General features: G+C 35.2%; 1 protein-coding gene across 14 annotated transcripts in view; it reads right to left on the reverse strand.

Annotated features, from left to right (window-relative positions):
• The window catches only part of plekha6 (pleckstrin homology domain containing, family A member 6), a 307,746-nt gene that overhangs the window by 114,954 nt on the left and 165,294 nt on the right, over window positions 1-27,498 (reverse strand). For all 14 annotated transcript variants that reach the window (XM_061924040.1, XM_061924035.1, XM_061924032.1 and 11 more), the window contains one exon: window positions 10,394-10,494. In XM_061924040.1, coding sequence (XP_061780024.1) covers window positions 10,394-10,494 — 101 coding nt within the window. The remainder of the gene's footprint in view (window positions 1-10,393; window positions 10,495-27,498) is intronic.

The following is a 27,498-nucleotide window of genomic DNA, read 5'->3' on the forward strand; positions in this document are numbered from 1 at the left end:
CTGCACAAGCCACAACGACATCCTCGGTACAAAGCCCACATAAGGGCAAGGAAAAACTCACCCCAGTGGGACGTCACTGTGAATGACTATGAGAAACCTTGGAGAGGACCGCATATGTGGGTAACCCCCCCCCTCTAGGGGAGACCGAAAGCAATGGATGTCGAGTGGGTCTGACATAATATTGTGAGAGTCCAGTCCATAGTGGATCCAACATAATAGTAAGAGTCCAGTCCATAGTGGGGCCAGCAGGACACCATCCCGAGCGGAGACGGGTCAGCAGCGTAGAGATGTTCCCAGCCAATGCACAGGCGAGCGGTCCACCCCGGGTCCCGACTCTGGACAGCCAGCACTTCATCCATGGCCACCGGACCTGTGCCCCCCCCCCCCTCAAGGAAAAGGGGAGCAGAGGAGAAAATAAAAGAAACGGCAGATCAACTGGTCTAACAGGGGGGCTATTTAAAGGCTAGAGTATACAAATGAGTTTTAAGATTTTATCTCATCATATTAAATGTAACTTACTTCACCAATTATTATTTATTGATTGATTTATTTTTATTGTGATTACTTATGGAGTATATTGTGAATAAATTGAGAACAGGAAGTGAAGAACAGTTTTAGCAACTGTTATGTAAAAGAAAAGGGGTAGGATTAAATAAGCTCTGCTTCTTCCTACTCCTTTTCGAACATGTTGAAAAGAGAAACTGGAGATTGTGATGCATCATGTTGTATGCTTGCATGTTCGAAATAAACTCAAACTCAACTCAACTCAAAGTTCAAATTTGAATGACAATAAAAGAAAATCTAAGTCTAATTAGCATTATCAAGCTGTCACTTATACCGGTTGAATTCCTCTGAATGATCTCATTTTGTGTAGGTAGTCGCAGTAATTATTGATTAAGAACAACTCGATTTCTGAAAATGACTGCTTAAAAGCTGTGGCAAAGAACCACTTGGTGTGGCGGATCAAGACCAAAGCCTATATTTTCCTGTCAGTAGGTACAATAGGAACTATGGGTATTATTTTCATTTTCCTTTAACAGATTATTCTAGTGTTCTAGTGTTTGGGTTTTAGCACAGCCGTCCATAGAGAGAGTATGGACAACTCGGTTTCAGACGATAGCCGAACAAAGCGTCACTGCACTTCCTCATTAGACTTGTATTTTAATTGAAGGTTTTTTTTGAAGCGTTGTGCATCATGGGGACGCTCCGCTTGCCAAAAATGCGGGAAGCATTTGCATCGCATCGAAGAAAATTATGGAAAGTAAAGGTTAGCCGGGAAGGCTAGACCGCCAATGAATTGACAACAGTATCTTGTACGAGGTAAGCAAGCATACATCATACCTGCCAACTTTTGAAATCAGAAAAACCTAGTAGCCAGGGTCCAGGACAAAGTCCTGGTGGGGGGTTCAGGCTTCGCCCCCCGACGCAAAATGATTATTAGCATTCAGACAGGTTAAAATGTTGCTAAAACCATCACTTTTCTATCAGTCACAGTGACTTTTCAAAACAAAAATATTACATCAAAAATCATATGGGTTGATTGACATGTTTATTCTGTAAGCTAACTTCAATAGTTTGAAATTATTTTGACAGTTAATGCCAGTTATCCTGTCAACCTTTCACAAGACTTCAATTTGTTAATTGAAAGTATAAACAGTATAAACACTTTTTACAGTAAACAAATGGTAAAACAGTACTAAACAATTCCATTAAAAAAAAAAATTGGTGTCATTATTAACTTTCTGTCCAAGCTTGTATAATCTACTGCCTTGTTCAATTGTAAAAAATATTCTGTGCCTAAAATTCACATTTCTATCACAATTATCATACTGTAAACATGGTAAGCTAACTTCATTAAAATTAATAGTCCTGTCAATAGCATGGAATTACAATTCAAACGTAGTTTTTTTGTAAGCCTTTCAAAAGAATTCAAAATATGAAAAATGAATGAAAATTAATTTAAGCCATCAGACACTTGAAAAGTGGCACATCACATCTCTAATGTAATCATTTGAACTTTTCAACAGAAATAGCACTGCAAAAATATTAAGGACATACTTCTGTATTTTGGTAGTTATGCTGTCAACATTTAACAAGATTTCTTCAACTTGGACTTGAAAGCATAAATAGTATAAACACTTTTAACAGTATAACAGTACTAAACAATTCCAATAGATAACATTGGTGTCATTACCTTTTTGTGGCTAAAATCCAAATTTATTCTATCAGATTGATCATACTGCAAAAATGATATGGAAACTTTATGATAAGGGCGACGAAAAACGTTGAAAGTTTTCCACTTGTATCGCTAGCAACGGCATTAGACTTGTGTTTTTTTTGTCCAAAGCTAATTCCTCCATGTCCGATCGAAAAATCTTGTCTGCACAAGGTGCAATTCGCGTAGTTTTCACCCTTTTTGGAACGGATAATTATTCCCGGATAGGCTTTTGAATATTCTTCACGGAATGACTGCAGTTTTCTTTTCGGTTTAAGACTCGTTTGCGATTTTTCTCCGGCTGATTCCATGATCGTTCGCTCGTTTGGAAACAATGGCAACAGGTGCCTCGCGCTTGGCAGCGGTGCTATAAATAGCCTCGCGCATGGCATTCGGAATGGCTCGATAGGAAGTTACGGGAAGCAGTGTCGATTGTCATTGTTGTTACGCGATTTCGTCAATAAAACTTTTTAAAAAATATTTTTTTTAATTAATGAAAAACCGTATTTTTTATCACTGCAACCGTAACCCGGAATAGGTTGATGAAAACCGTACTAATTACGGGAAAACCGGAGTAGTTGGCAGGTATGATACACACACATTGGGAAACATGGTATATCTCACTCTCAGTAACAGTCAATTATTACACTTTGCCTGCTTGAAAATTGCACTTTTTCTGCATTTGACACAAATAATCCAAACTAAACTAATGCATATTGCAGTAAAAAGCAGCATTAGTTCAGCTTTCAACTATGGTGGTAATAAAATTAGAAATCCATGCAGCAAAACCTATGAAAAATTTTAAAAAACAAAACAAAAGTAAAACCACAGGCATATATAGCGTAGTGTTTACAAACAATAAATTGCAGGCAGACACCACAGTTGACATAATTCAGACACACGTTACGATTTCTACGTAACTGTTGGTCCAAAGCTAATGAGGATTTTGGCAAAATGAGAGCAATATGTTTTTTTTTTTTTGGTTGTTCTGTTTATTTTTTTCATAAAACCATGTTTCATTGTAAGTTCATTAATTTGGTTTGTTTCGTCAGGAAAACGTCAGAACAAGTTGTTGCCCATGAGAGTATAAAAAATAGATTTTGAAAGGACTCGCAATTCTTATTTATAACGATTCTTAATCGATTAAAAAATAATAAAAAAATCCATTAAAAAATAAAAAAACAACGCCGGAAATGTGTCCCGTGAAAAAACGTCCGACCGGAACTCTCTAATAACTAAAGTTCCTTGGGTGAATAATGTAAACTCACTACACCGGTATGTTTTAGCGCTTTCATGGCGAGTTTACTGACAGATATAAGTAAGAACTTTACACTACTTTATATTAGAAATGGCAACAGCGGAGGATGAATGTCCCATAACAAGAAGGTAGAGAAAAACAAGAAGCTTATCGACTACGACTACAAAGGCGGACGCGCGCAAATTTTCAGGACTTATCCAGATCCCAGATCAACAAGTACCAGAAGGTAAGAAAAGTTAATATTGCAGAACAAAACGCCAGATAATATGTCTTACCTTATACACACACCGTAATAATACTCGTATGTTGAAGCACAGTGCAATCCATCAAGCGGTGCGGCTTCATAGCTTACCAAAGTCGTACTAAAACATTGTGATTGATTTTTGAGCCATGTGTGTAATGTTCTATATTTTTAATGGAACATTTAGAGTTTTGGTGTTGTTTACTGCCATCATATTGCAGTCTACACGTATCTCTTATGTATGACTGCCATCTACTGGTCACACTTATCATTTCAGCATGTACCAAATAAAATAGCTTCGAGGTTGGTAAGCACAACCAAAATGATTCCGTATAAGGCACACTGTCGAGTTTTGAGAAAATGAAAGGATTTTAAGTGCGTTTTATAGTCTGAAAAATACAGTGTCTATATATATATAAATGTATATATATATATATATATTTTTTTTTTTTTCCTAAAATATGTCCTGTCAGCCACTTTAGTGAATGTGTGGGTATAATTTTATTAAACAAAAAGAAATGGATCAGAGATGTGTATCTGTTCTATGGAGGAATCAAGATAATTACGGAACTGGCACCCAATGTTATCAAAAAAGTATGGATTTTGAATCGAGAATCATTTTGAATCGAGACTTGATTCTGATTTGAGTTGACCATACTCTCTTTTCACGGCTACGGGTTCAAGAAATATCGATTTGCAGAACGTTCAGTCAGACAAAACGCCATTTACTAAGGTTCAATCAATCAATCAATCAATCAATCAATCAATGTTTACTTATATAGCCCTAAATTACGAGTGTCTCAAAGGGCTGCACAAGCCACGACGACATCCTCGGCTCAGATCCCACGGGTAACAGGTTCGATGTAAACAAGTCTCATAACCAAAACATACAGTATATTTACAAGGTAATCCAAGGTTATGTCAACACTGTACTGAGACCAGGGCTCCGATACTAAAGCCGGTCCCCAAGGGGGGGCTTAAAATAACACCATGTGACACATCTATTTGTCAATTACAAACAAATCACCGCCCTTCTTTCAACCACAGCCATGCAAACCAAAAAACCTCAATCAGTGCACTATTTGGCCTGTATTGTGAAGTACTAGAACACACATATGCTCGTACTATGAAACGCTACATTGCAGTATAGCGGTGTTTTTCAACCAGTGTGCCGTGAGATACAGTCTGGTGTGCCGTGGGAGATTATGTAGTTTCACCTACTTGGGTTAAAAATATTTTTTGCAAACCAGTATTTTTAATCCGCAAATAACGTGCCGTTGTTGAGTGTCGGTGCTGTCTAGAGCTCCGTAGAGTAACCATGTTATTATCCTCCATATCAGCAGGTGGAAGCTGCTAGCTAATTGCTTTGTAGATGTCGGGAACACGTCGTGTGGGACGACGATGGTTTGTCGTGATCACGATATACAGACGACAGCGGGAGGCAGGGTGCAGGTAAAAAGGCATCTAATGCTTCAACCAAAAATAAACTAAAGTTAAAGTACCAATGATTGTCGCACACACACTAGCATGCATGAAGGCAACAGTTCGGCTTTCAAACAGAAAACTTAGGCATGGCTATGCAGAACCAAACTAAAACTGAACTGGCGACAAAGTAAACAAAAACAGAATGCTGGACGACAGCAAAGACTTACAGCGTGTGGAGCAGCAGACGGCGTCCACAAAGTACATCCCGTACATGACATGACAATCAACAATGTCCACACAAAAAAAGATTGCAACAACTGAAATATTCTTCATTGCTAAAAACAAAGCAGGTGCGGGGAAATTTTTCCTCTGCATTTGACCCATCCCCTTGTTCACCCCCTGGGAGGTGAGGGGAGCAGTGAGCAGCAGCAGTGGCCATGCCCGGGAATCATTATGGTGATTTAACACCCAATTCCAACTCTTGATGCTGAGTGCCAATAGGTCCCATTTTTAAGGTCTTTGGTATGACTCGGCCGGGGTTTGAACTCACGACCTACCGATCTCAGGGCGGACACTCGAACCACAAGGCCAATGAGCAGGTTTTAGGCGAGTGCCCCTAAGAAAAGGCATTGAAGCTTAGGGATGGCTATGCAGAATCAAACTAAAACTGAACAGGCGACAATGTAAACAAAATCAGAATGCTGGACGACAGCAAAGACTTACATTGCAGCGTGTGGAGCAGCAGACGGCGTCCACAAAGTACATCCCGTACATGACATGACAATCAACAATGTCCACACAAAAAAAGATCGCAACAACTGAAATATTCTTGATTGCTAAAAACAAAGCAGGTACCCTAAAAAAACAGGAAAATTCACCAAAATAAGAGCGCAAGACAAGAAGTAAAACACTATGCACGGGAGCACAACCAAAAAACTAAAAATAAGCCATGGCGTGATGTGACAGGTCGTGACAATACACCTACTATGAGTCGAGATTTATATTGATGCACACTGCAAAAAGTCAGTGTTCAAAAACAAGAAAAAAAACCACAAAAATGAGGGGTATTTTACTTGAACTAAGCAAAATTATCTGCCAATAGAGCAAGAACATTTGGCTTGTCAAGACTTTCCAAAACAAGTCAAATTAGCTAACTTCAATGAACCCAAAAATACTTTAAAATAAGTATATTCTCACTAATAACAAGTGCACTTTTCTTGGTAGAAATATATTCAATACGTTGAAATATATTATTAAATGAAGTAAATGCTAGTGCCATTATCTTGACATAATGATATGCGCTTGGCATTACATTTCTTGAAACCAGCAAACTTATACTAAAAACTAATTCATTGTTTTTAATGGAAAGGCAACAAGGCAAGCGTCTGTTACTCTCGGGGTCTACTAGCCGCTCAGGCAAATCATATTGTCTAAAAATGCATTTTTCCATGGATAACATGACATCATCACGCCAAGTGCGTGCTCTTTCAGTCAATTAGTGCGCATATATACAGCCCGGCCCCCGGCCAAAATAATTTTAATTGTAATTTTGAACAATTCATCTGAATGTGCATGAACTATTTCTGTTCAAAATAGTTTGAAATGTTAAATGTTTAAATATTAACTGTCAGTTTACTGTACTGTGCCGACTGTACTACTATATAAGTACCTATTTTCTATTGTTTCATTGAAAATAAAACAGCAAAGTCCATTTGGCCGTTTTTCATGCTTAAAATAAGAAATGCTTACTTTAAAAAAGTAGTTTTATACTTGTGAGTGTTGATGACACAGCTTTGCAACACTTGATATTCTAGTTTCAAGCATGTTTTACTCAATATAGGTCATCAAATCTCAGCAACAAGCTATAATATCTTACTGAGATCATTTAGGACCCAAACCCTTAAAACAAGTAAAACACTCTAACATAAAATAGAATTATCTTATCAGCAGAGGTGGGTAGTAACGCGCTACATTTACTCCATTACATCTACTTGAGTAACTTTTGGGATAAATTGTACTTTTAAGAGTAGTTTTAATGCAACATACTTTTACTTTTACTTGAGTATATTTATAGAGAAGAAACGCTACTTTTACACTGCTACTTTTATCTACATTCAGCTCGCTACTCGCTACTAATTTTTATCGATCTGTTAATGCACGCTTTGTTTGTTTTGGTCTGTCAGACAGACCTTCATAGTGCCTGCGTTTCAACAAATACAGTCACTGGTGACGCTCACTTCGTTCCACCAATCAGATGCAGTCACTGGTGACGTTGGACCAATCAAACAGAGCCAGGGGTCACATGACCTGACTTAAACAAGTTGAAAAACTTATTGAGGTGTTACCATTTAGTGGTCAATTGTACGGAATATGTACTGTACTGTGCAATCTTCTAATAAAAGTTCCAATCAATCAATCAAAAGTGTGAAGGAAAAAAAGACCCTTTTTTATTTCAACCGTACATCCCGTCAAAAGCCTAAAGACTGACTGCACAGTTCCTGTCTTCACAATAAAAGTGCCGCTCCATCGCGCCTGCGCTTTCAAAATAAGAGTCTCCGAAAGCCAGCGCAAACAAGCTAGCAAGCTACGGAGTTTGCCGCCAATGTATTTCTTGTAAAGTGTATAAAAACGAATATGGAAGCTGGACAAATAAGAAGCCAAAAACCAACCACTTTCATGTGGTATTAGACAGAAAGGAGGAACTTTTTTTCTCCTCCATTTGAAAACGTGGATGCTATCATCACTACTGTCTGATTACAATCAATGCAAGTCATCAGAATCAGGTAATACACCAACTTATATTCTTGTTTTCATGAAAGAAAGGAATCTATATGTGTTAAACATGCATGTATATTCATTAAAACACCTTTAACATGTAAACAAAAACGGCAAAATAAATAAATATAAATAATATACTGTATATATCAATGTATGTATATATATATATGTGTATATATATATATATATATATATATATATATATATATATATATATATATATATATATGAACCCACGCCAGGAAACCAGCCAAAAAAGAACAGAAAACGAAACGACATCATCTGGTACAACCCCCCATACAGCAAAAACGTCTCAACTAACATTGGACACAAATTCCTCAATCTGATTGACAAACACTTTCCCAAAGACAGCACCCTAAGAAAAGTATTCAACAAGAACAACATTAAATTGAGCTACAGCTGCATGAACAATATACGACAAATCATCTCAAACCACAACAAAACAATTGCAAATGAGCCGTCAGCCCCCAGACAGAGCGACTCCAAAACCAACAAAGGATGTAACTGTCGAAAGAAACCTGATTGCCCTCTCAACGGGGGGTGCTTACAAACATCAGTTGTCTACCAATCTAAGGTAATACGCAAGGACATTAACACATCCGACACATATGTAGGATTAACCGAGGGAGAATTCAAAACCAGATGGAACAATCACAAGGCTTCTTTCAGGAACAAAAACCTGCGAAATACCACAGAACTCAGCAAACACATTTGGGACCTCAAAGACAATAATGTTGAATATTCAATAACATGGCAAATTCTTGCATCCAGCACACCTTACAATAGTGGTAATAAAAGATGCAACCTATGCTTGAAAGAGAAACTGTTTATTATTTACCGTCCAGACCTGTCATCCCTCAACAAGCGCAGCGAAATTGTAACAGCATGCCGCCATAGACGGAAACACCTCCTAGGTAACACATGAGCCAATCACCACGCCCCTAGGCCAGCCTGTACCCACCCACTCTGTGCCCTATATAAACCATGGTATGCGAATGCTCCCATTAAAATCTCCTGATGATTGAGGGTACCCCCCCCTCATGAAACAGGCCTGTAGAGATGAAATAGTCTTGTGATTTTTTTCCCACACATACATATATATATATATATATATATATATATATATATATATATATATATATACATACATTGATATATACAGTATATAATTTATATTTATTTATTTTGCCGTTTTTCTTTACATGTTAAAGGTGTTTTAATGAATATACATGCATGTTTAACACATATAGATTCCTTTCTTTCATGAAGACAAGAATATAAGTTGGTGTATTACCTGATTCTGATGACTTGCATTGATTGTAATCAGACAGTAGTGATGATAGCGTCCACGTTTTCAAATGGAGGAGAAAAAAAGTTCCTCCTTTTTGTCTAATACCACCTGAAAGTGGTTGGTTTTTGGATTCTTATTTGTCCAGCTTCCATATTCGTTTTTATACACTTTACAAGAAATACATTGGCGGCAAACTCCGTAGCTTGCTAGTTTGTTTGCACTGGCTTTCGGAGACTCTTATTTTGAAAGCGCAGGCGCGATGGAGCGGCACTTTTATTGTGAAGACAGGAACTGTGCAGTCAGTCTTTAGGCTTTTGACGGGATGTACGGTTGAAATAAAACATGTTTTTTTTTTCCTTCACACTTTTGATTGATTGATTGTAACTTTTATTAGTAGATTGCACAGTACAGTACATATTCCGTACAATTGACCACTAAATGGTAACACCCCAATAAGTTTTTCAACTTGTTTAAGTCAGGTCATGTGACCACCTGGCTCTGTTTGATTGGTCCAACGTCACCAGTGACTGCATTTTATTGGTGGAACGGAGTGAACGTCACCAGTGACTGTATTTGTTGAAACGCAGGCACTATGAAGGTCTGTCTGACAGACCAAAACAAACAAAGCGTGCATTAACAGATCGATAAAAATTAGTAGCGAGTAGCGAGCTGAATGTAGATAAAAGTAGCGGAGTAAAAGTAGCGTTTCTTCTCTATAAATATACTCAAGTAAAAGTAAAAGTATGTTGCATTAAAACTACTATTAGAAGTACAATTTATCCCAAAAGTTACTCAAGTAGATGTAACGGAGTAAATGTAGCGCGTTACTACCCACCTCTGAATATAGGTCATCAAATCTCAGCAACAAGCTGTAATATCTTACTGAGATCATTTAGGACCCTAACCCTTAAAACAAGTAAAACACTCTAACATAAAATAGAATTATCTTATCAGACAGAAAATAAGCAAATATCTCCCTTATTTGAGATATTTAATCTTACTTAGATATCAGTTTTTGCAGTGTGCATAGTTGGTTTCGGTTTAAAGTCATACCCAACAATTGCGACAACGACTTTTTACTGTCTACTGAGTTGCATTTCTTAATGATTTCTGCTGGTGACATTTTTTTTTCCAACGGCAGCATCCGTCCCGATTGTTACTCACCTTGAAGGTAAACTTGCGGGTGATGTTGTCCGAAGGCTGCGCTCCTCCGATCCGGAAACTGAGCAGAGGCAAACTCCCTAGCACGGCGTCCTCCTTCTCATCTGCCAAGAAGAAAACCAAAAGTGCGATAACATCTCGGGGAAATATCGGGGTCGGATGCTGATACCACAGAAGATTAAAAAAAAAAAAAAAAAGTCTGCAGCCGAGCGGCAAGACGTCGTAGCTCCTGCGGAACACACACTTTCCCCATGGTGACAGCCTCCGAGAATAGATAACTATTATGGTCCGAGGGTCCCTGCGATAAGCGCTGGTAATGGCTCCCACACATCAGTGGTCATTGAGGGCCGGTATAGAAGAAGACCACTCATGTTGGATGAATAATGAATGTTGGCATGAAAATTTTAGCAGTTGAAAAGGAAATGAGGTTAGAGTCGTTTGTTTTCGCCTACCTTTTCTTTCTGGAACGTATATCTCTGCGTGCACAATCGCCCTGCTGCTGACTGCTGTGTGTGTTGGTGTGTTGGTGTGGGTAGTGAGGAGGAGATAGGGAAAGGAGACAAGGGAGCAGAGCAAGGGAGAGAGAGAGAGAGATCTAAGGGAGGGGGAAGGGCTTGTGCAATCATAAAATATACCGATCTCTGCTCTGTGTGTGTGTGTGCAGTGTGTGTGTGTGTGTGTGTTCTTGTATTTCTACCCTTCTTGAGACATCAACAAAGAAAAGTACCTTCCGTATGTGAACAAGTCAGGACATAAATCACGGTCCCAATACGGAAAGCCATTGCATTTAATAGAGTGGTGAAATCCATAAAAAAAATTAGGGTGGTCCCAAAATTTTTTTTACTGTCAACATATGAAATAACAAGTGTGTGTAACAAATTGAAATGTGCTCCTTTGGCCAAATTAAGTTTTTTTTTTAAAAATAACAAATATGTATATAGAGACATACTGTAATAACTTGAAGTAAACAAGGAAGATTAAAAACAAAAAATTAAAATAAATAAAATAAATAAATGAACTAAAAGCAGTCTTTTTCTAACAATGTGTTGACTTTTTTTCTTATATAGTTGGGAACAATTTCTCATATTCTTTCTGTTTCTGTAATGTTGCAATATTTTCTTGTAAAATTATTACTTTTTTATGTAAAATTATTGCTTTTTTATGTAAAATTATTACTTTTTAATGCAAAGTGGTGACATTTGTCATATAAAATTATAACTTTTATTGCACTATTGCCATTTTTTTGTTGTTCTTGTAAAATTGTGACATTTTTTGAGGAAAATCAAGACTTTTGTTAAAATGTTTCCAAGTAAAATTCCGATTATTATTATATTGCCGAAATTGTAAAGTTTTCTTATAAAATTGTGACTTTTGTCGAGTACAGTTACGACTCTTTTCATAAAATTGCCCTATTGAGTAAAATTTCAACTTGTATCACAATATTGCACAAATGTTCAGTTTTTCTTGTAAAATTTTGACTTGCGTTGAGGAAAATTACGACTTTTACTATTAAAAATTACAAAATTCTAAGTTTTACTTGTGAAATTGTGACCTTCTTCTTGTGAAATTCCAACTAATTTTTCACTACAAGCTTTTTTATATTTGCATAGTATGTATATATTATTAATGTTGTAAATACACATCTATATATATCTAGAAAGAGTGGTCCTACAGAGGTAAGCATTAACCAGAGGTCTCAAGAAAGTAACAAATACAAGAATGTGCGTGCATGTGTGTGTGTGTGTGTGTGTGTGTGTGTGTGTGTGTGTGTGTTCTTGTATTTCTACCCTTCTTGAGACATCAACAAAGAAAAGTACCTTCCGTATGTGAACAAGTCAGGACATAAATCACGGTCCCAATACGGAAAGCCATTGCATCTAATAGAGAAAGTCTCATTTTCACCCCTGGTGGTGAAATCTATAATAAAAATTAGGGTGGTCCCAAAAAAAATTGACTGTCAACATATGAAATAACAAGTGTGTGTAAGAAATTGAAATGTGCTCCTTTGGCCAGATTAAGTTTTTTTTTAAATAACAAATATGTATATAGAGACATACTGTAATAACTTGAAGTAAATAAGGAAGATTAAAAACAAAAAATTAAAATAAATTAAATAAATAAATGAACTAAAAGCAGTCTTTTTCTAACAATGTGTTGACTTTTTTTCTTATATAGTTGGGAACAAATTCTCATAGACTTTCTGTTTCTGTATTATTGCAATATTTTCTCGTAAAATTATTACTTTTTTATGTAAAATTATTGCTTTTTTTATGTAAAATTATTACTTTTTAATGCAAAGTAGTGACATTTGTCATATAAAATTATAACTTTTATTGCACTATTGCCATTTTTTTGTTGTTCTTGTATAATTGTGACATTTTTTGAGTAAAATCAAGACTTTTGTTAAAAATTTTCCAAGTAAAATTCCGATTATTATTATATTGCCAAAATTGTAAAGTTTTCTTATAAAATTGTGACTTTTGTCGAGTACAATTACGACTCTTTTCATAAAATTGCGACTGTTATTGAGTAAAATTTCAACTTTTATCATAATACTGCACAAATGTTCAGTTTTTCTTGTAAAATTTTGACTTGCGTTGAGGAAAATTCCGACTTTTACTATTAAAAATTACAAAACTCTAAGTTTTACTTGTGAAATTGTGACCTTCTTCTTGTGAAATTCCAAATCATTTTTCACTACAAGCTTTTTTATATTTGCATAGTATGTATATATTATTAATGTTGTAAATACACATCTATATATATCTAGAAAGGGTGGTCCTACAGAGGTAAGCATTAATCAGAGGTCTCAAGAAAGCAACAAATACAAGAATGTGTGTGCATGTGTGTGTGTGTGTGTGTGTGCGTGTGTGTGTGTGTGTGTGTGTGTGTGTGTGTGTTCTTGTATTTCTATCCTTCTTGAGACATCAACAAAGAAAAGTACCTTCCGTATGAGAACAAGTCAGGACATAAATCACGATCCCAATACGGAAAGCCATTGCATTTAATAGAGAATGTCTCATTTTCAACCCTGGTGGTGAAATCTATAAAAAAAATTAGAGTGGTCCCAAAAAAAATTGACTGTCAACATATGAAATAACAAGTGTGTGTAAGAAATTGAAATTTGCCCCATTTGGCCAAAAATTTATTAAAAATAAATACATAAATATGTATATAGAGACAGATATATATTTACAAATAACTTGAAGTAAATAAGGAAGATTAAAAACCAATTACAAACATGAAATAAAAACATATTAAAATAAATGAACAAAAAGCAGTCTTTTTCTCACAATGTGTCGACTTTTTTTTTTAATGAAAATGGGAACAATTTCTCATATTCTTTCTGTTTCAGTGGAGTGTTTTAAGTCTCGTCTTAAGACCCACTTTTATTCTCTGGCTTTTAACACTACGTGAGTTGTGTGGTCCTCTGTTGTCCTCTGTGTTTTTAAAATTTTGCTTTCTATTTACTGTTTTAATTGGTTTTACCCTTTGAAATTGTTTTTAATCATATTTATTTTATATTGTTTTTAATTGTGTTTAATATTGTTGTGCAGCACTTTGGAAACATTTTGTTGTTTAAATGTGCTATATAAATAAAGTGGATTGGATTGGATTGGATAATACTGCACAAATGTTCAGTTTTTCTTGTAAAATTTTGACTTGCGTTGAGGAAAATTCCGACTTTTACTATTAAAAATTACAAAATTCTAAGTTTTACTTGTAAAATTGTGACCTTCTTCTTGTGAAGTTTTTTTTTAAATAACAAATATGTATATAGAGACATACTGTAATAACTTGAAGTAAATAAGGAAGATTAAAAACAAAAAATTAAAATAAATAAAATAAATAAATGAACTAAAAGCAGTCTTTTTCTAACAATGTGTTGACTTTTTTTCTTATATAGTTGGGAACAAATTCTCATAGACTTTCTGTTTCTGTATTATTGCAATATTTTCTCGTAAAATTATTACTTTTTTATGTAAAATTATTGCTTTTTTTATGTAAAATTATTACTTTTTAATGCAAAGTGGTGACATTTGTCATATAAAATTAAAACTTTTATCGCACTATTGCCATTTTTTTGTTGTTCTTGTAAAATTGTGACTTTTTTTGAGTAAAATCAAGACTTTTGTTAAAATTTTTCCAAGTAAAATTCCGATTATTATTATATTGCCGAAATTGTAAAGTTTTCTTATAAAATTGTGACTTTTGTCGAGTACAATTACGACTCTTTTCATAAAATTGCCCTATTGAGTAAAATTTCAACTTGTATCATAATATTGCACAAATGTTCAGTTTTTCTTGTAAAATTTTGACTTGCGTTGAGGAAAATTACGACTTTTACTATTAAAAATGACAAAATTCTAAGTTTTACTTGTGAAATTGTGACCTTCTTCTTGTGAAATTCCAACTCATTTTTCACTACAAGCTTTTTTATATTTGCATAGTATGTATATATTATTAATGTTGTAAATACACATCTATATATATCTAGAAAGGGTGGTCCTAAAGAGGTAAGCATTAATCAGAGGTCTCAAGAAAGTAACAAATACAAGAATGTGTGTACATGTGTGTGTGTGTGTGTGTGTGTGCAGTGTGTGCGGTGTGTGTGTGTGTGTGTGTTCTTGTATTTCTACCCTTCTTGAGACATCATCAAAGAAAAGTACCTTCCGTATGTGAACAAGTCAGGACATACAGTAAATCACGGTCCGAATACGCCATCGCATTTAATAGAGAACGTCTCATTTGCACCCCTGGTGGTAGAATCTATTAAAAAAAATGAGGATGGTCCCAAAAAAAAAAATTGACTGTCATAATATGAAATAACAAGTGTGTGTAAGAAATTTAAATTTGCCCCCTTTGGCCAAAAATTATAAAAAAAATAAAAATAAAAATATAGAGACATACTTTAATAACTTGAAGTAATTGAGGAAGATTAAAAACCAATTACATAAAAAAAATTCAACAACAACAAAAAAAATACTAAAATCAGTCTTTTTCTAACAATGGTCGACTTTTTTCTTATATAGTTGGGAACAATTTCTCATATTCTTTCTGTTTCTGTAATGTTGCAATATTTTCTTGTAAAATTATTACTTTCTTATGTAAAATTATTGCTTTTTTTATGTAAAATGATTACTTTTTAATGCAAAGTGGTGACATTTGTCATATAAAATTATAACTTTTATTGCACTATTGCCATTTTTTTGTTGTTCTTGTAAAATTGTGACATTTTTTGAGTAAAATCAAGACTTTTGTTAAAATTTTTCCAAGTAAAATTCCGATTATTATTATATTGCCGAAATTGTAAAGTTTTCTTATAAAATTGTGACTTTTGTCGAGTACAATTATGACTCTTTTCATAAAATTGCCCTATTGAGTAAAATTTCAACTTGTGTCATAATATTGCACAAATGTTCAGTTTTTCTTGTAAAATTTTGACTTGCGTTGAGGAAAATTCCGACTTTTACTATTAAAAATGACAAAACTCTAAGTTTTATTTGTGAAATTGTGACCTTCTTCTTGTGAAATTCCAACTCATTTTTCACTACAAGCTTTTTTATATTTGCATAGTATGTATATATTATTAATGTTGTAAATACACATCTATATATATCTAGAAAGGGTGGTCCTAAAGAGGTAAGCATTAATCAGAGGTCTCAAGAAAGTAACAAATACAAGAATGTGTGTGCATGTGTGTGTGTGTGTGTGTGTGTGTGTGTGTGTGTGTGTTCTTGTATTTCTACCCTTCTTGAGACATCAACAAAGAAAAGTACCTTCCGTATGTGAACAAGTCAGGACATAAATCACGGTCCCAATACGGAAAGCCATTGCATCTAATAGAGAATGTCTCATGTTCACCCCTGGTGGTGAAATCTATAAAAAAAATGAGGGTGCTCCCAAAACAAATTGACTGTCAACATATGAAATAACAAGTGTGTGTAAGAAATTGAAATGTGCTCCTTTGGCCAAATTAAGTTTTTTTTTTAAATAACAAATATGTATATAGAGACATACTGTAATAACTTGAAGTAAATAAGGAAGATTAAAAACAAAAAATTAAAATAAATAAAATAAATAAATGAACTAAAAGCAGCCTTTTTCTAACAATGTGTTGACTTTTTTTCTTATATAGTTGGGAACAAATTCTCATAGACTTTCTGTTTCTGTATTATTGCAATATTTTCTCGTAAAATGTTTACTTTTTTATGTAAAATTATTACTTTTTTATGTAAAATTATTACTTTTTTATGTAAAATCATTATTTTTTAATGCAAAGTGGTGACATTTGTCATATAAAATTCTGACTTTTAACACAATGTTGCCAATTTTTTTGTTGTTCCTGTAAAGTTGTGACATTTTTTGAGTAAAATCATGACTTTTGTTAAAATTTTTCCAAGTAAAATTCCGGTTATTTTGCCAAAATTGTAAAGTTTTCTTATAAAATTGTGACTTTTGTCGAGTACAATTACGCTCTCTTTTCATAAAATTGCGACTGTTATTGAGTAAAATTTCAACTTTTATCATAATACTGCACAAATGTTCAGTTTTTCTTGTAAAATTTTGACTTGCGTTGAGGAAAATTCCGACTTTTACTATTAAAAATGACAAAATTCTAAGTTTTATTTGTGAAATTGTGACCTTCTTCTTGTGAAATTCCAACTCATTTTTCACTACAAGCTTTTTTATATTTGCATAGTATGTATATATTATTAATGTTGTAAATACACATCTATATATATCTAGAAAGGGTGGTCCTAAAGAGGTAAGCATTAATCAGAGGTCTCAAGAAAGTAACAAATACAAGAATGTGTGTGCATGTGTGTGTGTGTGTGTGAGTGTGTGTGTGTGTGTGTGTGTGTGTGTGTGTGTGTGTGTGTGTGTGTGTGTGTGTGTGTGTGTGTGTGTGTGTGTGTGTGTTCTTGTATTTCTACCCTTCTTGAGACATCAACAAAGAAAAGTACCTTCCGAATGTGAACAAGTCAGGACATAAATCATGGTCCCAATACGGAAAGCCATTGTATTTAATAGAGAATGTCTCATTTTCACCCCTGGTGGTGAAATCTCTAAAAAAAATTAGGGTGGTCCCAAAAAAAATTGACTGTCAACATATGAAATAACAAGTGTGTGTAAGAAATTGAAATTTGCCCCATTTGGCCAAAAATTTATTAAAAATAAATACATAAATATGTATATAGAGACAGATATATATTTACAAATAACTTGAAGTAAATAAGGAAGATTAAAAACCAATTACAAACATAAAATAAAAACATATTAAAATAAATGAACAAAAAGCAGTCTTTTTCTCACAATGTGTCGACTTTTTTTTTTATGAAAATGGGAACAATTTCTCACATTCTTTCTGTTTCTGTAATGTTTCAAAATTTGTCTCGTAAAATGATTACTTTTTTATGTAAAATCATTACTTTTTTAATGCAAAGTGGTGACATTTGTAATATAAAATTCTGACTTTTATCACAATGTTGCCAATTTTTTTGTTGTTCTTGAGAAATAGTGAAATGTTTTGAGTAAAATTATGACTTTTGTCATAATTTTTCCAAGTAAAACTCCGATTATTATTACAATATTGCCAAAATTGTAAAGTTTTCTTATACAATTGTGACTTTTGTCGAGTACAATTACGACTCTTTTCATAAAATTGCGACTGTAATTGAGTAAAATTTCAACTTTTATCATAATACTGCACAAATGTTCAGTTTTTCTTGTAAAATTTTGACTTGCATTGAGGAAAATTACGACTTTTACTATTAAAAATGACAAAATTCTAAGTTTTACTTGTGAAATTGTGACCTTCTTCTTGTGAAATTCCAACTCTTTATTCACTACAAGCTTTTTTATATTTGTATAGTATGTATATATTATTAATGTTGTAAATACAAATCTTTATATACCTACAAAGGGTGGTCCTAAAGAGGTAGGCATTAATCGGATGTCTCAAGAAGGTAACATATACAAGAATGTGTGTGTGTGTGTGTGTGTGTGTGTGTGTGTGTGTGTGTGTGTGTGTGTGTGTGTGTGTGTGTGTGTTCTTGTATTTCTACCCTTCTTGAGACATCAACAAAGAAAAGTACCTTCCGTATGTGAACAAGTCAGGACATAAATCACGGTCCCAATACGGAAAGCCATTGCATCTAATAGAGAACGTCTCATTTGCACCCCTGGTGGTGAAATTTATTTAAAAAATTAGGGTGGTCCCAAAACAAATTGACTGTCAACATATGAAATAACAAGTGTGTGTAAGAAATTGAAATGTGCTCCTTTGGCCAAATTAAGTTTTTTTTTAAATAACAAATATGTATATAGAGACATACTGTAATAACTTGAAGTAAATAAGGAAGATTAAAAACAAAAAATTAAAATAAATAAAATAAATAAATGAACTAAAAGCAGCCTTTTTCTAACAATGTGTTGACTTTTTTTCTTATATAGTTGGGAACAAATTCTCATAGACTTTCTGTTTCTGTATTATTGCAATATTTTCTCGTAAAATTATTACTTTTTTATGTAAAATTATTACTTTTTTATGTAAAATCGTTACTTTTTAATGCAAAGTGGTGACATTTGTCATATAAAATTCTGACTTTTATCACAATGTTGCCAATTGTTTTGCTGTTCCTGTAAAATTGTGACATTTTTTGAGTAAAATCATGACTTTTGTTAACATTTTTCCAAGTAAAATGTCGGTTATTTTGCCAAAATTGTAAAGTTTTCTTATAAAATTGTGACTTTTGTCGAGTACAATTACGCTCTCTTTTCATAAAATTGTGACTGTTATTGAGTAAAATTTCAACTTTTATCATAATACTGCATAAATGTTCAGTTTTTCTTGTAAAATTTTGACTTGCGTTGAGGAAAATTCCGACTTTTACTATTAAAAATGACAAAATTCTAAGTTTTATTTGTGAAATTGTGACCTTCTTCTTGTGAAATTCCAACTCATTTTTCACTACAAGCTTTTTTATATTTGCATAGTATGTATATATTATTAATGTTGTAAATACACATCTATATATATCTAGAAAGGGTGATCCTAAAGAGGTAAGCATTAATCAGAGGTCTCAAGAAAGTAACAAATACAAGAATGTGTGTACATGTGTGTGTGTGTGTGTGTGTGTGTGTGTGTGTGTGTGTGTGTGTGTGTGTGTGTGTGTGTGTGTGTGTGTGTGTGTGTGTGAGAGAGAGATAATGATCAGCCCATGTGAGTCAGTGCAGCAGGAATTCCGGGCCCCAGCCAGCTTTACCTGCTGCAAGTGCACACCAATTTAACAGCAGCCAGGTAGGTACGGCAGGTAGAAAGACACACCTTTCCCCTCTCTCTCTCTCTCTTCCTTGTTTCTCCCAAACACCTTCAGCTAGAGCAGGGGTGTCAAACTCATTTTCATTGAGGGCCACATCGCAATGATGGCTGCTTTCAGAGGGCCGTTTTTTTTTTTTAAATGAATGTACATTATGAATGCGGGTAATAACCTGTGATTAATCATGATTAGTCGAAATGCACATGCATTTGATTATTATATTTTTTTTAGTGTATAACTTGCTTTAAAATCTTAAATAAAGGTGATAAGCAGATATTGAACTATTTTTTTATCTCACAAAAATAGTTTTGCAATACAGTATATAATAATGTCATTGGCATGATCAGATAATGTTAAAGTTTAAAATATGTATTTTTTTTTCTGTCAAAAATGAAAGAACGAATGCATTTAGTAAATAAAAAAAAAAAAAGAAAATATTTTATTGAAACATATTTTTTTCCAGGCTATTGCAGGCCATGTACGTATAAACGTTTTTCGACATTTTTTAATGTTTTTATTTTATTTTATAACATGGTCACTAATGCCCAGTTTCTCTTGTTATATTCTTATTTTTACTGTTATATGTTTATTCTTATTGTAACTTTTTATTTGTATTCTTATTGTTATATTTTCTATTTTATTTCCATTTATACCTCCATTATTTACTTTTTTAAATTCTATCTAATTTCTGTACACTGCTGCTGGAATTTTTGATTTTCCTGAGGGAACTCTCCTGGAGGAATCAATAAAGTCCTATCTATCAATCTATCTATCTATCTATCTATCTATCTATCTATCTATCTATCTATCTATCCATCTATCTATCTATCTATCTATCTATCTATCTATCTATCTATAAAATGATGTGGCGGGCCAGAACTGGCCCCCGGGCCTTGAGTTTGACACCAGTGAGTTAGGCTATTGACTCTATTGGTGGAAAACGGATGGCTCGCAATAAAAAACATGAGATATGACAAAACATGACAGAAAAAAAATTGTGTAAAAAAGGTGAATAAAGTTAGATTTTGTGATCATGTATATAAATATGTCCAATTAAAAGTAGGCGTATTAAAATAATTTTTAATTGTAACCCACTGTTTGGGCATTGTTGTCTTGTTAAAAGCAATATGGTCATTAAAGTAAAACCTTACTTTCTAAAGTTTTTTTTAATTAATTAAATACAATTTAGTGGGTGCATAATGTAAAAATTTAATCACACTTTTCTAGCTGATTCATTTTGAATATTATACATTTTTTCACATATGAGGTAGAAATTAAATAGTGATTCTGAATAAATTAATAAATAAAAAAATAAAGTTTACCGTATTTTCCGCACTATAAGGCGCACCTAAAAACCACAAATTTTCTCAAAAGCTTACAGTGCGCCTTATAACCCGGTGCGCTTTATATATGGATAAATATTAAGATTCATTTTCATAAAGTTTCGGTCTCGTAACTACGGTAAACTGCCGCCATCTTTTTTCCCGGTAGAACAGGAAGCGCTTCTTCTTCTACGCAAGCAACCGCCAAGGTAAGCACCCGCCCCCATAGAACAGGAAGCGCTTTTTCTTCTACTGTAAGCAACCACCCGCCCGCGTAGAAGAAGAAAAAGCGCGCGGATATCACCGTACGTTTCATTTCCTTTGTGTGTTTACATCTGTAAAGACCACAAAATGGCTCCTACTAAACGACAGGGATCCGGTTCATGAAAAGACGCAATCTCTCCATCCGCACACGGATTACTATTTCACAGCAACTGATATTCCTGTGAACCGCACTGTGGATACAACGGGAGCACGTACGGTGAATATTCGCACCACAGGGAATGAGAAGTCATCCTTCACTGTGGTTCTAGCTTGCCATGCTAATGGCCAGAAACTTCCACCCATGGTGATATTCAAAAGGAAGACCTTGCCAAAAGAGACCTTTCCAGCCGGCGTCATCATAAAAGCTAACTCGAAGGGATGGATGAAGAAAAGATGAGCGAGTGGTTAAGGTAAGTTTAAGTTTACGCGAAGAGGCCGGGTGGCTTTTTTCACGCAGCTTCGTCCATGTTGATATACGACTCCATGCGCGCCCACATCACGCTGGTTTTAATATATTATTAAAGTTTGACTGACCTATTTGACTGTTTTTTTTTACATTCCTTTAGCGCAGTTAGATGCGGCTTACAACACGGGGCGGCTTATAGGTGGACAAAGTTTTGAAATATGCCGTTCATTGAAGGCGCGGCTTATAACCCAGGGCGCCTTATGGTGCGGAAAATACGGAACATTCATATGTAAATGATGAATGTTTAAATATAAGGATTAAGATTTATATTTAAAATGTATCATTTAGATTTAACATTTAGCTTTAACATTTAATACTTAGAGTCAACATTTAATTTTAGATTCAAAATGTAGATGTAATATTTAGATTCAGATTAAACATGTTTATTTGACATTTATATATGGCATTTAAATTCACAAATGTGATTCACTAATGAATTTCTACCACCAATGTGAAGAAAATGAGCTAAATGTGAGAAAATATAGCTAAACACTCCAAAAGTATCAGCCAGAAAAGAGAATAGAATGGAAATTATGGTAACATACTACAATTTTAAGATTGTAAAATACTATAATAATTAAATGTTCTTGACGGTAATTAGTCATATTTACCTTATTTGTAGTGCAGTCAAATGGTTATTTTATGATCCAATTAATCCCAGTTTTTAATGTTGGTTAATTGCAGTTAATTACTTGCTTACGTAACTTAGTTTAAGTATGAAAAAAATCCCACATATTTTGACATAAAGGAAGTTTCATGTCAGAATGTCATACACAAACATGTTAATATTTGCTTACATGTCCTTTGGCAAGTTTCACTGCAATAAGGCGCTTTTGGTAGCCATCCACAAGCTTCTGCTTGAATTTTTGACCACTCCTCTTGACAAAATTGGTACAATTCAGCTAAATTTGTTGTTTTTTTCTGATCTGGACTTGTTTCTTCAGCATTGTCCACACTTTTTAAGTCAGGACTTTGGGAAGGCCATTCTAAAACCTTCATTCTAGCCTGATTTAACCATTCCTTTTACCATTTTTGACGTGTGTTCGGGGTCATTGTCCTGTTGGAACACCCAACTGCGCCCAAGACCCAACCTCCGGGCTGATGATTTTAGGTTGTCCTGAAGAATTTGGAGGTAATTGTCCCATTTAAAGCACCAGTTCCATCCATCCATCCATTTTCTACCGCTTATTCCCTTTGGGGTCGCGGGGGGCGCTGGAGCCTATCTCAGCTACAATCGGGCGGAAGGCGGTGTACACCCTGGACAAGTCGCCACCTCATCGCAGGGCCAACACAGATAGACAGACAACATTCACACTCACATCCACACACTAGGGCCAATTTAGTGTTCCATTGGCAGCAAAACAGGCCCAGAGCATAATACTACTACCACCATGCTTGACGGTATGCATTGGTGTTCCTGGGATTAAAAGCCTCACCTTTTCTCCTCCAAACATATTGCTGGGTATTGTGGCCAGACAGCTCCATTTTTGTATTGTCTGACATCACATGGACAAAGATAAGACCTTCTGGAGGAAAGTTCTGTGGTCCTTCAGTGACAATATACAATGTTAAAGGCCTACTAACAAACAAACAAACAGGCTAAAGAACAGCTTCTTCCCCAGGGCCATAACCATCCTGAACGGACTGCCCCATTGTCCCTCATAACTGCCTTCTCTTCGGTGCAATAACCCATTCCACCAACCACCCTGTTTTTGTTTTGTTTTTTCATGTATATATTCATTTCACACCATATTCATAGCACTTCTACATTTTTTTAAATTTTTATATATTTGCACATTGTTTTTCTAGCATGCACACATCGCACTGTATGGAATGGCCTCAATCTCGTTACCTTGCGTAATGACAATAAAGCTGATTCTGATTCTGATTCTGATTCTGAAACCCACTACTACCGACCACGCAGTCTGATAGTTTATATATCAATGATGAAATCTTAACATTGCAACACATGCCAATACGGCCGGGTTAGCTTACTAAAGTGCAATTTTAAATTTTGCGCGAAATATCCTGCTGAAAACGTCTCGGTATGATGACGTCAGCACGTGACGTCACGGATTGTAGAGGACATTTTGGGACAGCATGGTGGCCAGCTATTAAGTCGTCTGTTTTCATCGCAAAATTCCACCGTATTCTGGACATCTGTGTTGGTGAATCTTTTGCAATTTGTTCAATGAACAATGGAGACAGCGAAAAAGAAAGCTGTAGGTGGAAAGCGGTGTATTGCGGCAGGTGTTGTGCTGGATAACGCACCCCCGCCGTTGAATGCACCCCCTGACTGTTGTGCCGGATAACACAGCCGGTGTTTCATTGTTTACATTCCCGGAAGACGACAGTCAAGCTTTACCATTGGCCTGTGGAGAACTGGGACAACAGAGACTCTTACCAGGAGGACTTTGAGTTGGATGCGCAGACGCGGTACCGTGAGTACGCATGCAGCTGCGGCTTCCAAACATTTGATCGCTTGCCCGTACGTGCGTGCCGCTATGTGCATGTCACGTACGTAACTTTGGGGACTTTGGGGAAATATATGTGCTGTATGAACTTTGGGGAGGTGAACGGTACTTTGGGCTGTGGGATTGAGTGTGTTGTGCAGGTGTTTGAGTTGTATTGGCGGGTTATATGGACGGGAGGGGGAGGTGTTTGTTATGCGGGATTAATTTGTGACATATTAAATATAAGCCTGGTCGTGTTGTGGCTAATAGAGTATATATATGTCTTGTGTTTATTTACTGTTTTAGTCATTCCCAGCTGAATATCAGGTCTCTCACAGCATCTTCCCTATCTGAATCGCTCCCACTGCCCTCTAGTCCTTCACTCTCACTTTCCTCATCCACGAATCTTTCATCCTCGCTCAAATTAATGGGGAAATCGTCGCTTTCTCGGTCCGAATCGCTCTCGCTGCTGGTGGCCATGATTGTAAACAATGTGAGGAGCTCCACAACCTGTGACGTCACGCTACTCGTCTGCTACTTCCGGTACAGGCAAGGCTTTTTTATCAGCGACCAAAAGTTGCGAACTTTATCGTCGATGTTCTCTACAAAATCCTTTCAGCAAAAATATGGCAATATCGCGAAATGATCAAGTGTGACACATAGAATGGACCTGCTATCCCCGTTTAAATAAGAAAATCGCATTTCAGCAGAGGTGGGTAGTAACGCGCTACATTTACTCCGTTACATCTACTTGAGTAACTTTTGGGATAAATTGTACTTCTAAGAGTAGTTTTAATGCAACATACTTTTACTTTTACTTAAGTATATTTATAGAGAAGGAACACTACTTTTACTCCGCTACTTTTATCTATATTCAGCTCACTACTCGCTACTAATTTTTATCGATCTGTTAATGCACGCTTTGTTTGTATTGGTCTGTCAGACAGACCTTCAAAGTGCCTGCCTTAATGGTGACGTTTCACTTCGTTCCACCAATCAGATGCAGTCACTGGTGACGTTGGACCAATCAAACAGAGCCAGGTGGTCACATGACCTGACTTAAACAAGTTGAAAAACTTATTGGGGTGTTACCATTTAGTGGTCAATTGTACGGAATATGTACTATACTGTGCAATCTACTAATAAAAGTTCCAATCAATCAATCAAAAGTGTGAAGGAAAAAAGATACTTTTTTATTTCAACCGTACATCCCGTCAAAAGCCTAAAGACTGACCGCACATGAGGACGTTCCTGTCTTCACAATAAAAGTGCCGTTCCATCGCGCCTGCGCTTTCAAAACAAGAGTCTCCGAAAGCCAGCGCAAACAAGCTAGCAAGCTACGGAGTTTGACGCCAATATATTTCTTATAAAGTGTATAAAAACGAATATGGAAGCTGGACAAATAAGATGCCAAAAACCAACCACTTTCATGTGGTATTAGACAGAAAGGAGGAACTTTTCTTCTCCTCCATTTGAAAACGTGGACGTTATCATCATTACTGTCTGATTACAATCAATGCAAGTCATCAGAATCAGGTAATACACCAACTTATATTCTAGTCTTCATGAAAGAAAGGAATCTATATGTTAAACATGCATGTATATTCATTAAAACATCTTTAACATGTAAACAAAAACAGCAAAATAAATACATATCAATTATATACTGTATATATCAATGTATATGTATGTATGTATATATATATATAAATATATATATATATATATATATATATATATATATACACAATATATATATATATATATATATATATATATATATATATATATATATATATATATATATATATATATATATGTATATATATATATATATATATATATATGTATATATATATATATATATATATATATATATATATATATATATATATATATATATATATATATATATATATATATATATATATATGATATGAGTGTGTATGTTACTCATCAGTTACTCAGTACTTGAGTAGTTTTTTCACAACATACTTTTTACTTTTACTCAAGTAAATATTTGGGTGACTACTCCTTACTTTTACTTGAGTAATAAATCTCTAAAGTAACAGTACTCTTACTTGAGTACAATTTCTGGCTACTCTACCCACCTCTGCATTTCAGTAGGCCTTTAATGATGTGTCCAAACTTTTGGCCTGTACTGTATATTCCACGTATATCCTACATGCCAAATAGGCCTGGATTGAACATGAAAAAATGGGAATTTCACATTAAAAAAGTTGCAAATGGGCAAAAAAAATGGGAATTAACCTGCAGTGTGAACAAGGCCATCATTTCTTAAGAACTATTATGTCGGAGATGAGCAGTGAAAAACCCATTTTTCCAGTCAGCCACTGTGTGTTCCTCAGAAGTGCTGTGAACAGTTGGAACATGCCCTCTGTCTCTAATTGGCTCCCACACCGAGGTGGTTCAACAACAACAACCTTGTTGGGGAAATAGCAAACATAACAATAAAGAGGGAGTGTTCTAATAAAGAGGCTTTGAGTCATCTTTCACACGGAGACACCGTCCTCAGTGCTGGACGTTTAGAGACAGATTTGTAAATCACAGGCTACGGGCGACAAAAGTGCTTTCCTTCAGGTTTTTGGTCTTTGGAGGGATTTTTGCCACATTCCTGCCTCCACTGCGCCCTCTCACTAGGCCTTCTTTTGCAAAATACAGCTGGGCCACGATGAGGAGGGAGAGGCAGGGAACAAAAAGACGTGGTCGGAATCAAAAGAGAATCCCCAAACACAGGAGGAGGATCAATGCAGAGAAGCTCGGGCAGATTTATAATTCCAAGTCGGTGAACAAAATCTACAATATGTGGAAAAAGGTGTCGGTCATAAATGTTATCTAAATGACTCTAGCAGAAAAACACCTGAATGGACTTTAGCATGTCTGCTGCGACTTATTAATCCGTCTTGTTCCTTCTACTGAAGGCCTGATTTACTAAGATCACAAAGCAAGTGCTGAATAACTAATAATTGTGAGTACTACGAATCTACCAAGACAAGTACAATAGCTAACAAGTGCAAAAGTGGTGCAGGTTGTCCTACTTAACCCTTGTGTACTGTTCATATTGTTGTTACTCAGCCAGCGTTTGTGGGACCCGTTGCATTTTGTGGCTTTTAATACCTCACAATCAAACACTTGTATGTTAAAATACCTTATCCCAATACACAGGCCCGGCCCTAACCAATCTGGCGCCCTAGGCAAGATTTTAGGTGGCGCCCCCCCACATCGGCAGTGAAGTGTATATACTCACAAGAAACCGAAT

This window comes from Nerophis lumbriciformis, linkage group LG28, assembly GCF_033978685.3.
Source record: "Nerophis lumbriciformis linkage group LG28, RoL_Nlum_v2.1, whole genome shotgun sequence".
Lineage (NCBI taxonomy): Eukaryota > Metazoa > Chordata > Actinopteri > Syngnathiformes > Syngnathidae > Nerophis > Nerophis lumbriciformis.